The sequence below is a fragment of the Tachysurus fulvidraco genome, unplaced genomic scaffold (genome assembly GCF_022655615.1).
Source record: "Tachysurus fulvidraco isolate hzauxx_2018 unplaced genomic scaffold, HZAU_PFXX_2.0 HiC_scaffold_89_np12, whole genome shotgun sequence".
Taxonomy (NCBI): domain Eukaryota; kingdom Metazoa; phylum Chordata; class Actinopteri; order Siluriformes; family Bagridae; genus Tachysurus; species Tachysurus fulvidraco.
In genome coordinates this window covers 11,308-31,959 of record NW_025926883.1, presented here as the reverse complement: position 1 = coordinate 31,959, position 20,652 = coordinate 11,308, and the positions used below count along the sequence as shown (strand labels likewise).

Genomic DNA, 20,652 nt, shown 5'->3' with positions numbered 1-20,652 from the left:
AACTATGGGATTAGCGAATATACTTGTACTAAATTCAAAGTTATGTTGCTTTGCAGATTTTCTCTATACTGCATTTTCCTGTGTATTAAATTTTTGCCTGTTATTTCAGTTTTCAGTTTTTCCCACACTGTTTTAAAACATTAATCAACAGCAATTAGTGAGATTAAGCAATTACCATTACCATGCTAAAGGAATTATTATCTACTTTTAAAGCATATCAACAGGAGTTTAACTAAAAAATTATCTGAACAGTTTACCATATCAATGATTACACAATATGTCCAAAAGGTACCTGACTAATGGAAACCCTTCCCAAAAGAGTGGAGGTTTTTAAAACAACAAAGCAGGATTAAATATAGAATGGGTGTTTAACAAGCACATGTAGTGTAATGACCAGTGATCCATTTGGCCATATAATTTTTGCTTTTCTTTGTTATATGACAGGGTTAGATTATGTAGAGTATCTCTCAAGGCCATGTGACTGAGCTGATACTATAGAAATGATAAGAAATTAGAATAAGCACATAAATATATAATTTTTATTTGCAGCTGGTACAAGAAATTAACATCTTACCATTACAAAAATCCAGAATGGAACAGTGATGTGATACAAACTGATAACATATTAAAAAGGTACAAAATTATGGGGGAAAAACTACAGGTTTAGACATCAGTTACAAGCTGTTTAATTTTGTGAATTTCCTTTTTTTAATAGCTCCCGAGTGTCCTACACCACTGAAGAGAAAACGGAGAGCAGAGACTCTACTACAGGTTACACAAACACTGAGTAAGAAGCTAGACATTATTTTCACCTATTTTATTTACTTATGTAGTCATTAAAATAAAACTTGCCACACATTTCCTGTTAAAAAACAAGATAGATAGATAGATAGATAGATAGATAGATAGATAGATAGATAGATAGATAGATAGATAGATAGATAGATAGATAGATAGATAGACGGATGGATTTAAATTTCTCATTGCTGATTTTTACCCTTTTTAAGTTTCTAAATACAACAGTGAAGAGAAGAAATGCTGTGCAGACGGACTGAGGCAAAACAGGCTGGGCTACACATGTGAACGGAGAGCGTCATTCATTTTGGATGGTGCAGAGTGTATCAAGGCCTTCCTGGACTGTTGTAAAGAGATCCAAAAACGCAAAGATGAGCAAAAAGACTTGTTGCTTTTGGCTCGCAGTAAGAACCTATTTGTTGTTTGTTCAGAGTTATTAAAGATTTGTTAAATATAATAATAATAATAATATGAATATGAATGTGAATATTAATAATAATAATAATAATAATAATAATAATAATAATAATACCGATATACCAAAATACAAAAAAACAATTACATGCAGTGGTATTCACTGCTCCACAATATTGAATGTTTGCCTCTTGATCAAGGCATAATTTATAAACATAAATTTGTTCAGGTGAAGATGATGATGATGATGATGATGATGATAACTTAATAAGCTCTGATGATATTATCGCTCGAACAAATTTCCCTGAGAGCTGGATGTGGGAGAGCATTGACCTGCCAGATTGTGAAAAAAACATTCATTCAACATGGTAATTGCAATAATCCAGGATTTTTATTATTACTACATACTTAAGGAAACTTGGAAATACTATTCAGATCTGTTCTTTCCCCTGTAGTGATACAAAAAGCCTCACCTTGGATAGTCAATATATCTTAGACTCTATTACTACCTGGCAAGTCCTAGCCATCAGTATGTCCAAGACCCATGGTCAGTCCCGCATCATTTTAACATGTGAAGTAGAGTGATACATCTAAGATCTGAAATAGACACCTGCATATGATGAATGGAATATAAAGCATCTTTTTTATTTTTTACCATGTAGGCATCTGTGTAGCTGATCCCTATGAAATAACAGTGGAAAAGGATTTCTTTGTGGATCTCAAGCTACCTTACTCAGCAGTTCGCAATGAACAACTAGAAATCAAGGCGGTTCTGCATAACTTATCCACTGACAAAATGAAGGTATCTTTATTGTTGTCTGCAGTTACACATAAAAATAAAATAAAATAAAATAAAATAAAACATTATTACACTTTTTTTTAGTTTGTGGAAACAGGGTTTTGCTGTAATGCTCACAGTTCATGGCTTGCAGTGTTTGTTCTTCACATACATTTTATACAGGTTCTCTGGTGCACAATGTCCTTTGATAAATCAATATGAATCTCAGTGTTTATTTCTACATCACCCGACATTTCCAGGCTCTGGATACACAGCCACCTAGTCCACGATAAAATTGAATTGCTTTCTGAATCTTTATGAATGAAACTGCCACATAATCCACTTCATAACACACATTTATGTCTGCTTCATAACCTATTTTCACACTGAAGACATCTGTTGGACTTCCTCTTTCCACCAGGTGCGGGTGGATTTCTTTGAGACAGAGCATATTTGTAGCGCAGCCAGTAAAAAGAAGAAATATCGTACAATAGTTAAAGTTGAAGCCGAGTCCACCATTTCCATCACTTATGTGATTATTCCAATGGAACTAGGGGAACATCACATAGAGGTGCAGGCTGCTAGTTCATCACGTAGTGATGGAGTACAAAGAACCTTGAAGGTGGTGGTGAGTATGAGCAGATTATATGTGAGTGATTTAGTTTAACACTTAACAAGCATGGGCTAAATGTTAAAGTACTAGTTACTTGGTACTGAAAAAACATTGAAACACATAAACATTATTATAGATGTGAGGAAATAAATACACAAAAATAAATATTATATGATACTATGATGTAATCAAATTCACTGCCTAGATCAACATAAGGTCTGAATCTGTTTTCCCTTGTTCAGTCGGAAGGTGTGCTAACTGAACTCCCAGAACAAAATTTGGAATTAAATCCCTCTAAAGTAGCTGGTGAGATCTTCTATATTCTGTACTTAAGCAACAGCAAACACTTCGTGATTTTTCTCCCTATTTTTTAAAGAATTTATTCCACAAATAATGTTTCTACATTTTAGATGCTTAAATAAGTTTTAAGTTATTTCTATTTCTGTTATTCTTTCTGTTTGTTTTTAAGGTGGCATTCAAGTTGTGCATGTGAAGACTGATATACCACCTGGGATGATTCCAAACTCTAAGGCACAAACTTACATCACTGTGGCTGGTATAAAATCTAACAAATTAATATAGACCAATATTGACCAATTCAAGTTTTGTCACCTAAGGTCACCTAATGTCATTCCTATCATATACTCATATATAGTGGCATAGTTTTATGTTAATCATAAGAGGACAGAGAGGTTATCAATCTTAGCATTAATGGGCCAGACCCACCAATAATGTTTTTTTTTTTTTTTTTTTTTTTTTGTGGACACAATACACCATCTTTTCTGTTTCAGGAACATGCAGTTATGTCATCATATAAATTACCTGCTTACTACTAGTAGTTTTGTGGACAATAGGTAAGCAACATGATTGTTTGATGAGGTAATCCACAATGCTGATGGCGGATTCAACATTTGGTGTAAAGTTTTGCAATGGAAGGAGGAGAGACGGATGACTTTTTCAGATGCCCTAACTATCCACTTCAGGGTCTTGTGGTCCGAGAGAGACAGTTCCTAAACCAGTCAGTAGTGCAGCTGCTCATTATGTTCACAATAGAGCCCTCTGTAGTACATTGTCAGGATAGGGGATGTTCTCTCCATGCTCTCCTGAAGTCAACAACCATCTCTTTTGTCCATATTCAGAGACAGTTTGATAACTCAACATCAAGCTGTTAGCTGCATCACCTTCTCTCTGTATGATAACTCAAGGCATAATCGGTAATTGTCAGATATTCCTGCAGCACATTTAATGTGGTTAATTTTTGTCTTGTCATTTTATACATTTTGAGGTACATCCTGATGTTTTGTAATTTTGCTATTACTCCTGATCGACAGCTTTCCGCATGTGAGATAGTATGAATGATTTGTTAGCTCTTTGCAGAGCATGGCTTCAGCAGTCGGACAAAAACAAGAATGTAATTCAAGTGAAGAACATCCTACTGCAACATACTTATTTATGGTTAATAATAATAATAATAATAATAATAATAATAATAATAATAATAATAATAATAATATTTTCACTGATGACAGCTGTATGATATTTTTGAATATGAGATTGAATGTAATCGGTCCATTCTGAACACATCCACACCTTCAAATATATATATATATATATATATATATATATATATATATATATATATATATATATATATATATATATATATATATATATATATATATGGGTGTGAAGAATCATCAAATGAGATTAATGTAACTTTCCCCCATTTAATTGTAATACATTGTAAAAAATTGTACTGGCAATTTATGTTGGTTTTATTTCATTATGCATCTCTACATATTAATTATCTACCCCTTTTCTACTCCCATTTCTCTGCAGCTTATTTTTTTATTGTTTTGATTAATAATGGTTTCAGGGCTGGGAGAAGATAGAATTCACCTTCCATAACTATTTTGTTATTGTATTGTTATTTGTATTTTATCTTCTTTAAGACAATGAAGTATATATTATGCCATGTCATAATATACAAGTTTACCTGCTTGTCCATTCTAACAACAATCTTACTATTCCTATATTTTCTTGAAGGTGAGGAGTTAAGTCAGACAATTGAGCAGGTCATAAGTGGGGAGTTTATGGGGCGCTTGATCGTCCAACCCCATGGCTCTGGAGAGCAAAACATGATCTTCATGACATTGCCTCTAATTGCCACACATTACTTAGATACCACCAGCCAGTGGGAAAGAGTTGGCCTGCACCGACGTAATGAGGCTATCAAGCACATCCAAACAGGTGAAAACACTATAGATCAAAATCATTTAAGGTTTTGTAAGGCCACAAATGTACCAGTATAATAAAGTTATAGGCCATTTTGTTCATCAAGCTTTTCTCGTCATCTCTCATATTTCATATCAGATGATGTAAAGTTCAAACCAGAGCAACAACCTGAAATTCCTTATATGAAATTCATTTGTCAAATTTTAATTGAAAATTCTATCTAAATAGACGTTCCTTTTATTATCCTTGTCCAGGACATAAACAGTCATTGACATTTGTAGCTTTTATGCTATCTGCTGTGTCACTGGTTCATGCTAGAAAATTGGGGTCTAGTTTTATTTCACGGGTAGATAGTGTGTCTGGTGTTCAGAGCTAGCCCAGAGTGTGTCAAAATTATCTGGATCCACAGCTTAGCTCTACTCAAGTGTTTTAGAGCTTTCTAATGAGCTTTTATGAAAATATTTTATAATTTAAGTATAATTACGAGTGCAGTTAATTACAGTTACAGTGTATTGGAACTCATAGGACTAAGAAAATAATCCTTATCTTTCCCCCTCTCTTAGGATATGCACAAGAACTTACATTCCGTAAACCTGATGGTTCTTATGGTACATGGACACATACACCTAGTAGCACATGGTAATAGAGACCAATGGAAGTTACAGTTGGGTAATTCTTCATTTCTTGCACAGTATTCCATCTGCCATATGTTGATTGCTTGTTTTTTCTGCGTTAAAGGTTGACAGCATACGTGGCCAAAGTCTTTGCTCTGGCTAGTGACCTAATCACGATAAATGAAGATATTCTTTGCAGTGCCCTCAAGTGGTTAAATATGAACTCACAGATGCCAGATGGCTCATTTAAAGAAAATGTCCCAGTCTATCATGGAGATATGGTTGTAAGTTGAGCTTATATTTGTTTTGTCTTAAATTAGTGATATGTACAAAAAAACCTTACAGCAACAATTTCTGTGAAACTTGGTGCAAATAATTTTCTGTGCTATTCCAGGGTGATGTACGAGGTAAAGATGCTGATGCATCTCTGACAGCATTTGTCTTGATTGCCCTGCAAGAAGGACAACATCTTTGTGCTAAATTAGTTGGAGTATGTCAATTTATTACACTATATATCACTAATAAGCCAAAACAATCCAGCACATTGAGCAGCTTTTGTAGAATTATGCATATAATTCTACCCTTTCTGTCATGTAGATTCTTCAAGAGTCTTCCAGTAAGGCCACTGAGTATCTGGAAAAAAGACTCCCCTCTTTGACCAATCCGTATGCAGTTGCGATGTCTTCATATGCCTTGGCCAATGCTGGCAAGTTTAACAAACAGCGTCTGATGCAATTTTCCTCTGGAGGTTAGTAACTCTTAAAATCCTTTTAGTTCAATCCTTTATGGAGCAAATGTTTATTCCTTCCTATAACTTATGCACAGATGGTGCTTACTGGGAAGTTGAGAGAGGACATCACTTCTCACTGGAGGCAACAGCATATTCCGCGCTGGCTCTGGTAAAGGCAAAGGAGTTTGATGCAGCAGGAAAAGCTGTTCATTGGCTCAATAAGCAGAGCGGTCCTTACGGGGATCATGGCTCCACACAGGTAGGTTGACAGGTTTTTCTATTTTTTATTTCTGATGTGGGAGAAAGGCAAAGTAACAATATAATTTTTAGATTTCAGTATAGTGTAAAAAAAACATACATTCAAGAATGTGTGTTGCCAACAATATTTTTTGTTTATGAGGTCAGTAAAGCGTTGAATGTATGTTTGTGAACCTTTGTGAACTGTCCAAAAAGTAGACAAAGTGAAAACATTTAAACACGGGATTAAATTTTTTTTTTTTTGTTAATTTTTTTATTTAGAAAAATGGATCAATGATACATACTGTATGTGAGTGGCAAAACCCTTAGGACTAGCAGTTAATTTGAAGGTCAAATTAGTCCATTTATTTTTAATCAATGGTATGACAATCAGGTGTCAGTGAAAGCCCAGTATTACTTAAAGAAAAGGGATCTATCAGAGTCTGATCTTCACAACATATTTTTGTGGAAGAGTGTCACAAACAAAGGAAATTAATGAGGACCTCATAAGAGTTGTTGTTGCTCATCAGGGTGAAAAAGTTACAAAACCATCTCTAAAGAGTTTGGACTCCAAAAAAACAGTCAGACAGATTGTGTACAAATGGAGTTCTCCTCATAACACCCCTAACAATCACTCCTAAAGTAAGAAATGTAATCTGTAAGATCACAAAGGAACCCAGGGTGTCTAAAAAAATTAAAGGCCTCACTTATGTTGGATAACATTCGTGAGTCCACCATCGGTGTTAGGCGAAGTGAAGGAGGCGGAAGCAAACAGGGTTTAATGAAAAGAGCAGGCAGAGTAAACACCCTGGAAACAGTAAACAATAACGGACGCTGGAATGGAGCGAATGTGTTGCTTATATAGGCCAGTGTAATGAGGAGCAGGTGTGGTAATCAGTACGTTGGCGATGAGCTCCGAGCAGGCGGGGCATGCACAGGAGAAGAAGCAGGGTGCTGCCTGACAATCAGGAGAACAATGAACAACACTAGTCTAGGAAAAATAGTTTGTGGACTGATGAGCCCCAAATAGAACATTTTGGTTTAAATGAGAAGTTTTATGTTTAGAGAAAGGAAAGCAATTAATTGCAGCATGAGAACATTATCCGTTCTGTGAAACATGGTGGTGATAGTATCATGGTTTTGGACTGTTTTGCTACATCTGGGCAAGGATAACTTGAATTTAAAATGATACCAGTGAATTCTAAAGAAAAAGTCAGTACATCTGTCTATGAACTGAATCTCAACAGAAAATGGTTTATGCAGCAATACAATGACCCCAAGTGTAGTGATATCTGATTAGTGAGATCGCTACTGGGTGAGCCACGCCCCTATGCAGGGGGTTTGGGACTGTGCGAGTGTTCAATAAAGTTCAGTTACATACCTGGTATGTGTGTGGGGAGCATGCTGATTTGTATCCACGAACACAACATGGTGTCAGAAGCGGATAGAACAGTCTCCAACGAGTGACAAACTGTTGAATAAGCCAATAAGGACCGCGGGAGAAGAAACGTTCAAGTAAGAGCGTAGTTTATGCTGTTTCCAATGAGAAATAAGGAAATTCAGCAAGCGGATCAGCACACGCTTACCCAACACACTGTAAGTTAAGAGCGGGGGAGGGGTGCCGTCGCTAAACAACAGGGGTGCAGGCAGAGAGGCACACAGAAACGAATTATGATAACGCACAAAAGCTGAATAAAGCGCACAAGTTTGCAAAGGAAACAAACGTAAAACAAATAACAATCTTCAAAGCAAATGGAGGAATCACCAGCACCCATATCTTCATATCAAATCTGACCTCCTGATCCATTTGATTTTACAAAGCCAAATGAATTTGAAAGATGGATCAGTGATTTGAGAGATCCAGAGTTGCAAGCAACCTTGCACAAGCATCAGACTTACACCAAGTTAACACACTGATTTATTGTATGGGAGACAAAGCTGATGACATTGTTTGTGGATTGGCAATGACAACAGAAGAGCGTGGAAATTATGAAACTGTGCAGAATAAATTCAAAGAATATTTCACTGGCAAAATAAATGTGATCTATGAGAGAGCAAAGTTTAACTCCAGGAAACAAGAGCCAGATGAACCAGTTAATGATTTTATCACTGCGCTGTATTCAATGTCAGAACGCTGTGCTTTTGGAACTTTGAGAGACGAACTAATTTGAGATCGAATTGTTGTTGGATTGAAAGACATCAAACTGTCAGAGCGCCTTCAACTACATGCTAACCTAACTTTGGAGAAAGCCATAACGATGGCCAGACAGAGTGAAACAGTCAGAAAACAGCAGGCAGAACTTAGGCAGGAGGAGGATGAAGACCTAAATCTAGAAGCTGTACATAAAGAAAAGTACAGACAGGATTCGTCTAAAAAGTTAATCAAGTCAGGGAAAGGTGGAAATTGGACAAGTTTCCAGAAAAAATGGCAAAGAAAAATCAAAGAAATCATGCTGCATGAGATGTGGAAAATCACCATACCATGTAAAGGATCTCTGCCCAGCCAAAGAGGCTGTCTGTCATCAGTACAACGGGACAGGCCACTTTAGGAGCCAATGTCATTCAAAGACAGTGCTTCATGAGGTTAAAGAGGACTACGATTCAGATGAAGGACAAGCATTCCTTGGAGCTGTAGAGTTAAACAACCAAGGCTGGTGCACAACCGTTCAGATCTTGGACCAGCCAGTAAAAATGAAAATGGACATGGGGGCAGATGTCACAGCGATACCTGAATCTGTCTTCACACAGCTCACCTCAAATAGCAACACTGGTCTGAAGAAATCACGAAAAACACTGATGGGACCAGGAAAGCATGTCCTGAATGTAAAAGGGGTGTTTTCTACCAGCATCTCAAGAAATGAGACAAAAATAGAGGAAGACATCTATGTGGTTAAAAATCTTTTCACACCACTCCTGGGCAGACACGCTATTGAAAAACTTAGCCTCATTGCAAGACTGGATAATATCACAGAATGTCAGTGGCAAGAGAAATATCCAGAGCTTTTCACAGGCTTAGGGGTGCTGAAAGAGGAGTACTGTGTCAAGTTACAGCCCAATGCAACACCTTACTCTGTGAATGTAGCAAGACGGATCCCAGTACCATTGATGGAAAAAGTCAAAGAGGAGTTATCCAGGATGGAGAAACTTGACATCATCAAGAAAGTAGTGGGACCTAGTGACTGGTGTTTGGGTATGGTTCCAGTACTTAAGCCTGACAACACGGTGAGAATTTGTGTTGACCTGACCAAACTGAACAATGCTGTCAGAAGAGAAAAGTTTATTTTGCCGTCAGTAGACCACACATTAGGCCAGTTAGGCAGAGCTAAAATCTTCACAAAGCTAGATGCCAATTCTGGATTTTGGCAGATCCGTTTGGCTGAAGAGTCGCAACCGTTGACCACCTTCATTACGCCATTTGGGCGTTACGCCTTCAAAAGGCTTCCATTTGGGGTCTCCAGTGCTCCAGAGCTGTTCCAGTTGAGAATGTGTCAGATTTTGGAAGGACTAGATGGAGTAACATGTCATATGGATGACATCCTCATATATGGAACTTCGCCGGAAGAACATGACACCAGACTGGACGCAGCACTAAAGAAGCTTCAGAGTGCTTGCCTAACACTTAACAAAAAGAAAAGTGAATTTGCAAAGCCAGAAGTCAAGTTCTTAGGCCACAAGCTGTCCTCAGATGGTTTACAGCCCGATCCAGACAAACTGGTTGCAGTACAAAATATTCGTGAGCCTACCAACGTGTCTGAGGTACGCAGCTTTCTTGGAATGATAAACCAATTGGGGAAATTCATTCCAGAACTGGCTGAGAAAACAAAACCCTTGCGAGACCTTCTCTCTCAGAAAAGTCTATGGTCCTGGGACTCACCACAGCAAGAGTCATTCGAGTTGCTAAAAAAAGAGCTTATTATGACGCCAACTTTAGCACTCTTTGATCCCAGCAAGGAAACTAAAGTCGCAGCAGACGCATCATCCTTTGGTCTGGGAGGAGTGATTCTTCAAAAGTTCAGCGATGCATGGAAACCCTTTGCATATGTGTCCAGGGCATTAACTCCAACGGAGCAGAGATATGCTCAAATAGAGAAGGAGACTCTAGCACTTGTTTGGGCATGCGAACGTTTCAGCTGCTATCTCATTGGGAAACATTTCCTCCTCGAGACAGACCATAAGCCACTTCTGAGCTTATTGAGCACAAAACACCTGGATGAGTTACCACCAAGGCTGCAAAGGTTCAGAATGAGGCTTATGAGATATTCTTACGAGATCAGCCATGTTCCAGGAAAACAGTTCACAACTCCATACACGCTTTCGAGGATGCCCTCTACGAGTGATGTAACGGATGCTGACTCAACTCTCATGGAAGATACAAATATTTACCTCTTCCAGATAGGGAAAAGCTTTCCTGCTTCAAAGAACCGCCTAGACAACATTCGGGAGGAGTTAAAGAAATACCCTGTATGCAGCCAAGTAATGAGGTATCATGAGTATGGATGGTCGAGAACGGTGCAAACGAACGACAAACTCAGACCTTACTGGTTGGAAAGAGACATGATTTCCATCCTCGACAGACTGCTCCTACATGGAACAAGGTTAATAATCCGTGCCTCACTCCAAAGTTCAGTTCTGCTTCACATTCATCAGGCACACCAAGGTATTGAAAAATGTCGCCAAAGGGCAAGACAGTCTGTGTGGTGGCCCGGCCTGAGTTCACAGGTGCGAACCATGGTACAACGATGTGATGAATGTAGAAAGGCTTCCATGACGACTGTAGAACCTCTACAACCAACAGACTTTCCATCGTATCCATGGCAGAGAGCGGCTACAGACTTGTTTGAACTAAAGGGAAAAAAATACCTTTTAACAGTTGACTATACAAGAGATGTCTATGTGGCCAAATTAACATCAACTTCCTCTGCAACCATTATCGAACATCTGAAAGCAGTGTTTGCCCGGAATGGGATACCTGAGATACTAATATCCGACAAAGGGCCGCAGTATAGCAGTGCTGACTTCCGGGAATTTTCGAGGGAGTATGATTTTAAGCATATTATAAGCAGCCCACGGTATCCACAAGGAAATGGTGAAGCCGAAAGAGCGGTACAAACGGTCAAGAAGCTTTTGGGGAAAACATCAGATCCATTCAAAGCTTTCTTGCATACCGCTCCACACCACTTGCAAACAGCTACAGTCCAGCGGAACTGTCAATGGGCAGAAGACTGAGAACATGCTTACCAACTCTGCCGTCTCTCCTCACACCAACACTTCCAGACGCAGACAAACTGAAACAGTTTGAATCCAGTCTACGTGCTCGCACGAGAAATTCATTCAATAAGAAACACAGAGCTAGATCTCTGTCACCACTGAAACCTGGACAGACTGTTTGGATTAGGGACCAAGCTTCCTCAGGGAAAGTGATCCGACAGCAGGCCCCAAGGTCGTTTGTTGTAAAAACCTCTCAAGGAAATATTCGGCGCAACAGACGGGCATTGGTTCGACTCCACCAGCCTGAAACAGACAAGGAACAAGCAGTTGATTGGCCTGAGTTATTTGAGGATGATCACACACCTGACAGTCAGATGCCAACAGTCCATCAACCATCTCCGAGTTCAGAGTCTGCAATACCTACCCGACATTTGCTGATTTGTATCCACGAACACAACACCAAGCACACAATTGTTCTGCCAAAAAATGGTCAAAGAGAAAGAAAGTTTTGCAATGTCCAAGTCAAAGCCTTAATCCAATAGAACTAAGGTGGAAGGACCTGGAGCAAGGAATACATGTAAGGGAACCCAGCAACATTCTAAAGTTGTAGCTGTTTAGTACTGTTCAGCCATTGAGGATTTATCAATAATTACGTTTACGTGCAGTTATTGCTGCACAACGGTATCACATACATATGCCACTCATATATACAGGTGCATCTCAATAAATTAGAATGTTGTGGAAACGTTCATTTATTTCAGTGATTTAACTCAAATAGTGAATCTTGTGTATTATATGAATTCAGTACACACAGACTGAAGTAGTTTAAGTCTTTGGCTCTTTTAATTGTGATGATTTTGGCTCACATTTAACAAAAACCCAACAACTCATGATCTCAAAAAATTGTCAAGAGGAAAACGAGAAACAAGAGAACAAAAAGTGCAGATGAGCTGAAGGCCATTGTCAAAGAAGTCTGGGTTTCCATACTACCACAGACATATCTCCTCCATGCCACACCAAACTGAGGCAGTAATGAAAGCAACAGGAGCCTTTAGCACGTATTGAGTACATATACAGTAAATGAGCATACTTTCCAGAAGGCCAACAATTAACTAAAAATGTTTTTTATTTGTCTTATGAAGTATTCTAATTTTTTTTAGATAATGAGTTGGTGGGTTTTTCTTAAATGTGAGACAAAATCATCACAATTAAAAGTACCAAAGACTTAAACTACTTCAGTCTGTGTGTACAGACTTTATATAATGCACAAGTTTCACTATTTGAGTTGAATTTTCAGTTTATTTTCAATAAATGACCAAGTATAACATTTTTGTTTCATTTGATTGATTTGGTTCATTTTGTCTACTCACAGAAATAGATAAAATTCTAAAGCGTTCAAGCTTTAACTTTCAAGCATCACTGTAAATTTGTTTCAGTTGACAATCAATTTAAAAAATCATCTTTGCTTTTCCATGTCATCTAGGCAACCATACTGGTGTTCCAAGCAGTGGCTGAGTACTATAAACAAGTAAAAGATCTTCAGAATACAGATCTGACTGTGTATGTGAGCGTCAGTGGACGAAGACGTCAAAGAAAATGGAATTTCAACAAGAACACTGCATATCTTACACGCTCAGAGAAGGTTATTATAAAATTGTTTGTTATAAATAGATTTTTTTTCCTTTTAATTTAAATTTTTTATTTTAAACATTGTCTTATCCCTTGCTACTACTGGTGTGTGATATGGTCTGATCTCAATAAAGATGGATTAACATTTTATGAACACAGATGTGCTGGATCACAGTAAAGCTCACAACAGTGAAGGCTAGCTAGTTCACTGTCTAATGTGATGTCTAAAGCATGATAAATGTCTAAAATGTCTAAAGCATGCAAACATTTGCCCTCAGAGGCTTTGTGTTATAATAGTTTTAAGATTTACTAAATTGTTAACACAGTGAATATAAAATTTCTGCACGACCCTGTTAAAATCACAGTTTTTTAATGTAAAAAACATTTTCAACTTTGAAATTACAAGTGTCCCCGAACCACAACTGTTTTAGGAAGAAAAAGATTCTCTCATTACCCAGCCTTTTTATATAATTGGGAATGTGGCAGTTTTGAGAATCAACCAATCTCTTCATTTTAATGCTAAATAGTAAAGACCTGCTAATTAAAGTGGATGATCTCAATGTTGAAAAATATGTTTTATAAAAGTCATTAGTTTTGTCCACAGTATGGAAAAGTGCACAGCACATCATATGTTACAAAATGAAGGTTTCTATACCTGGATTTTTACAGGTTCAGCTCAGGCAAGAGGTTAATGTTACTGCTACGGGAACTGGTGCTGGAGTTCTCAAAGTGAGTATTATGGTCCTTTGTTTTGTATTGTATTGTAGTTTATTACAAAAAATAAAACTAACTCCTCTTTTTCATAGGTAACAACAGTTTATTATGATAGACCCGTACAAAAGAAGAGCGACTGCAAAAAGTTTGATCTTTCTGTTGAAATGAGACAAGAATCAAATGGTAAATTTTAGCTCATGTTTAATTTCCTCTACCCCCACCCCCATAAAAAACACTTTATTTTCCATTTGTGATGCCAAAATAATATATAAATATGCCTAACCATAATTTTATTCTGAGATATTTAAAATATCCCTGCTATGCTATGTTATTGATGCTATACAAATTCTCTCTCAGTATCTTACCTAAATGCCAAAGAAAGTTACGAGGTCATCATTAACATTCAGTAAGTATACTGGAAAATAAAGGCCATGTAGATTTTTAATTGCTAATTTTTGTGTTTGTTTAACGGTTTTTATAAAAAATATTAACACATTGTCCATATTTATACATCATTGCAGATTTAAGGATCCAGAAAGAGATGCCACTATGAGTATTTTAGATATCGGCTTGCTGACAGGATTTATGGTGGATGAAAATGATCTTCGAGATGTAAGCAGAAATCTGAAAGATACTTACAGACAGTTCTGTGATGATAATTTCAAACAGTAAGCATAAATGTTTTAGCAGAAGCTAATGTCTGGCATCTGTTTTATTACATTCATAATCTTAGCTAACAGTTGGAAGTGACAAATATATACAGAAGTTTGAGATGGACAAACAGCTTTCAGAACGAGGCTCCCTCATTATGTATTTAGATAAGGTATAATGAAGGATATTTTATTTTCAATTTTTAAGGTATTAAGTGTTGTAAAAGTTTATCTGTTTAAGCTAATTTGCTCTTTTGTCAGGTATCACACTCTCTCCCAGACAGGATTGTATTCAGAGTGCACAAGATAAATAACGTTGCTTTGCTTCAACCGGCTGCTGTCAGTGTGTATGAGTACTACTCTCCAGGTAAAAAATGAACACATAAACCCACACAAAGGCATGCACAACCACACATACACACACACACACACACACACACACACACACACACACACACACACACACACACACACACTCAAAATCCCTTGTGTTGTTTGTACTGTAGGGGAACGCTGTATGAAGTTCTACCATCCTACAAAGAAAGATGGAGCCCTGAACATATTGTGCAGTGACCAGAAAGATCTTTGCCAGTGTGCTGAAGGTAGACATATTTACAGCTGACAAATGCGATAAATATAAACAAATGGAATAATATATAATAAAGATATATAATATTTTGCATTGTGTAATAAATGTTCAGATTTTCCAGTGTTTCCAGAAGTATCCTGTAGAATTATACTATATTTCAGCATTATGCTTCTCTTCTGTCTACCATTTAGTGTCCACATCAAGGTTTGTTTGACAGCTTTGATTTTTCTTGAAAAATCATGAACTAAAACAAAAAAGTCACAACAGCTCATCCTTGGCAGAACTATTTTGCTCTGAATTACGATCCCATCTGAGTGACGACTTATCGACCATTAAGAGTGAACTTTACTTATAATGATGTGGGGAGGCAGTTTAACTCCAAAGGCTTGGCTAAAGCATGCAACAATTCCTTTGTACCTCCCCGGGTAGAATCAATTGACCAATAAATATCTGAGCATGGTCAAGTACGTTGGCTGAATTAACCCTCTGGCATTATGCCTTAAGCAATGCATTAGGGTCTCTTAAGATCGAGACACTGTTTGCGTTGTTTAAATGGTACTATTGTGTCTTCATATACATGTAAGTTACTAGTTATGTTTCTTTTATTAAGAATATGTGCATATAAAAGCTCAAGTCATACTTATTTAAAAGCTTATTTTTTAATAACTGCCCTATTCAGATATTTATGGCTGAAAAGGTTTGTTTTATAATAAGGTTTAAGTACACTATTCATTAAACTGCTGTGTTTAAAGAGATTAACATTTTTTATGTGATCTGAAAATGAGTGTATCCCTTTAATTCGTCAATGGCGGCCAAAAGGGTTGAGAAACTCCGTGTATACACGAAAGTTTGGTTTAAATGCACTTGGAAGACATGCTGTTTACTATCAAGTTTTGTTATGTTTTCTGTGATTGGATCTTTATTATTTTATACCCACCCATGCATATGAGAGTGCAATGTGTTTGGTTGGTAATGTGTCAATAAATAGAGAGAGAGATTGAGACGAGTCGCGTTCAAGAGAGTGGCGGAAGCAGAACGCTCGTGCTAAACGCTCGTGCTAAATGCGTGTTATATGGATTTGTTTTGTTTTTTTTTATAAACAGTGTTTTAGTTTTTTTACGCTTTAATGTTAACCAGGGGATGTGTTAATGGACCATGATTTCGTCTTATTAACTGTTGGTGAGACCCTTTTTTTCTTTGAGAAGAAACTGCCCGGTTGTGTGGAAACGGAGTGCCTCTACATAACGTTACGGGAATGATATACTGCATTCAGCGTATTACCTATTGCGCCTATTGGTATTGCACTATTTAATACTTTGAGTTGGACACTTCGGGAGATCAGTTTGAGTTACAGGTTGTGATCGGGTGAGTGAAAAGCACTCGGTGGCAAAGACGTGCGTTCATCAAGACTGTTCGGTTTGCCTTGGTTTGCGAGAAATGTACCACTATTCTCCGAGGATCGTGTGTGATGTCTCCGCTTAGAGTGTGAGTGATCAACAGAGCTCAGGTACCTGTTATTTGTGTTGGTTTTGGCTCATTTGAGTGTAGAGGCCAGATGTAAATGTTTCAAAGGCCACAACGCATGCAAGCAACAACACAGGCCTGCATCGGGGGGTTGGGTGAGTGAGTGTTTGCTTATGTGAATGGGCACAATAATATTTATGGTGAATTTACACTTTGGTAATATGTGTTGGTTTAGAGTGTAAAGTTACACCGTTACTAAACTAGTTAACAGTAAGAGTGCTTAAGTATTTTCCTTGAGTGCATATTCATTGCTGTTTTTTTTGTATATTTCAAAGTGAAGTATTTGAACTGTTTGCATTGTTTATTCAATTTATTCAGTAAGGGGATAATAATTCATTTTGTTAAAACCTATTGACTATTGTTATTCATAACTATATATTGTTATACATATTTCAACTTACTTACTTAAATATATAAGTATATACATTCTATAATTCATACCACAATATATTTTATATAGAAAAATAAATACAAAACTGTTTTTATGAATGTTTCTTTATTGTGTTCAGGTATCAGAGTATTTTAATTTCTTTAGTCGAGAGACCCAAAGTTATTGAACCCGTCACCCCACCCTAAAGAGCTTAGACTTGACACGGCTAAGTAGGGCAGGGGGTGCTACATACATTTTTTTTTAATATGTTCAGTGTATAGATAAAAGTTGATCTTGTAGCTTTACATCCTCTGTTTATGAACACTAGTTGTATGGGATGGCTCCCATACAGTAGTCAGTACATAGGTTTGCATCATTTGGGATGTGGATTTTTTATTTTTCAACTCGAACAGCAGCTGTGAAACACCCCTTCAGTCCAGTTTAAATGGCATCTTGATCTGCAGACTTAATTTGACCTCATTATGACAACTGTGGCTGAATGGATTCTATTGCAAACCAGTGATTCTTATTATAAACATGGTGATAAATATTGCCAGCTCTTAGCATATCAGTTAAAACACCATACAAGGAAAATGGATATCTGACCCTCAGACAATTAAAGACACCTTCAAATCTTTCTATTCCACCTTATGTACATTTAAATCTCCAGCAGACTTTTAGGATATGACCTGCTTTCTAAAGGATTTAAATATAACCACAATTGATTCAGCTGTTACTGCAATAAAATAAATTACACAAGCAGTTAAAATGATGCACAGCATTAAAGCACCAAGGTTTTTTAATATTTTGGGTTTTTTTTTTAGTAAATGGTCTACATTTATTTCCCCATGAATCCTTAGTGCAGGGCTTCCTACCAGAGATGCTCACACAAGCATCCATAATTCTGCTTCTAAAAAGTCTTGAAGCTCTTATAATCCCCTCTTTTTGCAAAATGTAAATGCTAAGATTTTGGCTAAAATGTTGGCTTCTTGAATGGAAAACATGCTTTCAAAGATTATATCTGAGGAGCAGACAGGTTTTATTCAATTAAATTTCAATTCAAGTTTACTTGTGTAGCGCTTTTTACAATAGACATTGTCTCAAAGCAGCTTTACAGAACATAGAGCAGAAGGTAAACATAAGGAATGATGACCAGTGATTTTATCAGTGGGAGAGCTATTTTTTAATGTTTGCACTCTTCTAAAAGTAATTCATTCCAAACATCTTTGGTCGTGATTACACTTGACGTTTGACCGAGTGGAGTGGGAATATCTTTTGGCAGTGCCTCAGAAATGTGTGTTTGATAACAATTGTATTTCCTGGGAACACCTTTTATATGTCTCACCACAGGCGAGCATGTATATTAATAATGTAATACCCAAAAATTTTAAGCTAGGAGAGGGAAACGACAGAAGTCCCTCCTTTCCCGTCTGTTGTTCTCACTGGCCATTGAACCATTGTCCTTCACTTTGACGTCTTTCTCTTTGTTTAAGGGCATGGTGCGCTCAGGTAATGAAATCAAACTGTCACTTATTGCTGATTATTTATTATTATACATTTTAAATCTGGTGTCGAGTTATGCTAGAAAAATTCGCATTGTTTTCAGATGAGAAATGGGATTCCTTTATAGGTTACTTTAACACCCTTAAATATTGGCTTTCTTTCTAACGTGTGTGTCTTCTGTACATATGTTTCTAGTTGTGATGTTTGCTTCTTGTTAGGATTAGAAAATAAGAATGATCATGTTTCCTAATGTATTTTATTAATAATGATGGTTATGCAATAAAAGGTGTGTACATAAGGGAGAAATGGTCTATATTCCCTGACAGAAAACTGCAGTGTCCAGAAAAAACAGAAAATTGGTGAGGAAGAACGAGAGAACAAAGCTTGTGAAGCTGGCATTGATTACGGTAAACATGGACAACTATTTAAACACCAGATTCAGACACACAGATGCATCCTATCTGCATGTACCTTACCATTGCTCACTCAATGTACTCATGTCAAGCTTTAATATCTAATAAATCAAATATCTGTAATAAATATATTAGTATTATATGTATATGCATAAAAGATAAAATAACATTTAAAGTAATAATATACATTAATTAATATGATGTTTTTCAGTTTATAAAGTGAAATTTATAAGCGTGGACCAGAGACCAAACACAGATTATTATGAAATGAAGATTGAAGACGTCCTGAAAGGAGGTAGGTCTTATTTATATATTTGTATGACAGTAGATCACAGTAATGTAGAACAGTCACACCAAGAAATATGCATCAATCCAAGGTCGTGGTTATTCTTGTTTTTAACCATACAGGTTGATGTACACGAAAAAGAGAGACTGGTGTTGGAAAAAAGGGTTAAAGCTGATATCAAGTATGAAATAATAGGAATTAACATATTTTACAGTCCACAACATTCATTCATTCATTTTCTACCGCTTAAACCGGAGTACCCAGAGGAAACCCCTGAGGCACAGGGAGAACATGCAAACTCCACACACACAAGGCGGAGGTGGGAATCGAACACCCAACCCTGGAGGTGTGAGGCAAATGTGCTAACCGTGCTAACAGTCCACAACATTGAAAATTAATTTCATAAAGGTTTGCATAACTCAAACCAAACAATTTCTGCCGGAATTACACTTCTTTCTTGTATGTTGTAATGTACCCATGAAGGCAGACTCTTTCATATCCATAAGCAGAGATTTCATAGGGAAAGCAACCCATCTACAACATAATCCCATCAATCTTAAATGAGAGAACAGGCATGAAAAAAACAGTAACCTTGGTATGCCAAAATACAGCAGACAAAAATACAAACCTAGGGCAGGTAAAGAACATACACAGAAAAGCAAATACAGAAAACATACCTATCTATTGTTAGGCGAAGTGAAGGAGACAGAAGCCGAGGCACCAGCAAAACAAGGTTTAATGAAACGAGCAGGCAGAGTAAACACACAAGAAACAGTAAACAACAACGGACGCTGGAATGGAGCGAATGTGGTGCTTAAATAGGCCAGTGTAATGAGGAGCAGGTGTGCGAAATCAGTACGTTGGTGATGAGCTCCGAGCAGGCGGGGCGTGCACAGGAGAAGAAGCAGGGTGCTCCCTGACACCACCCCCTCCCCCAGGGGCGGCACCAGACTCCCTGACCCGGCAACGAGGCTTGCCCCTCGACTGGGGTGCCAGGCAGCGTGGATGTGAAGCATGGAACTCTGCCAGCAGTGCCAGATCCAGCACGTCTCGCCGAGCCACCCATGACCGCTCCTCCGGCCCATACCCCTCCCAGTCCGCCAGGTACTCGAGGCGACCCCTGCGCTGCCTAGAATCCAGAACCTCCTTCACCACATAGATATCGGGGTGGTCCACGATCTCCGGTTGTGTGGGCGCTGCGGGGCCACCTGGGGGGTGAGTCACAGGAGAGGCACAAGATTTGAACAAGGACACATCCAAGGTAGGGTGAATGCGGTACCTTGGCGGTAGGACACGTCGTTGACCTTGTTAGCGATTTTGAAGGGCCCAATGAACCGAGGGCTCAACTTG

At 37.7% G+C, this 20,652-nt stretch overlaps 1 protein-coding gene across 2 annotated transcripts in view; it reads left to right on the top strand.

The window, feature by feature from the left end:
* The window catches only part of LOC125140403 (complement C3-like), a 33,095-nt gene extending 12,702 nt beyond the window's left edge, over nucleotides 1-20,393 (top strand). The window contains exons 16-39 of one of the 2 annotated variants that reach the window (XM_047809714.1): nucleotides 716-787; nucleotides 1,008-1,199; nucleotides 1,439-1,577; nucleotides 1,665-1,756; nucleotides 1,872-2,011; nucleotides 2,409-2,615; nucleotides 2,843-2,906; nucleotides 3,070-3,156; nucleotides 4,647-4,850; nucleotides 5,399-5,474; nucleotides 5,574-5,733; nucleotides 5,844-5,939; nucleotides 6,047-6,197; nucleotides 6,275-6,438; nucleotides 13,108-13,266; nucleotides 13,923-13,982; nucleotides 14,060-14,150; nucleotides 14,325-14,373; nucleotides 14,489-14,579; nucleotides 14,701-14,790; nucleotides 14,879-14,984; nucleotides 15,124-15,219; nucleotides 18,930-19,010; nucleotides 19,228-20,393. In XM_047809714.1, the coding sequence (XP_047665670.1) occupies nucleotides 716-787; nucleotides 1,008-1,199; nucleotides 1,439-1,577; nucleotides 1,665-1,756; nucleotides 1,872-2,011; nucleotides 2,409-2,615; nucleotides 2,843-2,906; nucleotides 3,070-3,156; nucleotides 4,647-4,850; nucleotides 5,399-5,474; nucleotides 5,574-5,733; nucleotides 5,844-5,939; nucleotides 6,047-6,197; nucleotides 6,275-6,438; nucleotides 13,108-13,266; nucleotides 13,923-13,982; nucleotides 14,060-14,150; nucleotides 14,325-14,373; nucleotides 14,489-14,579; nucleotides 14,701-14,790; nucleotides 14,879-14,984; nucleotides 15,124-15,219; nucleotides 18,930-19,010; nucleotides 19,228-19,700 (3,140 nt within the window). In that variant the 3' untranslated portion in view covers nucleotides 19,701-20,393. The other variant, XM_047809715.1, reaches the window with a different exon arrangement.
* The last annotated feature ends 259 nt before the right edge of the window (nucleotides 20,394-20,652 follow it).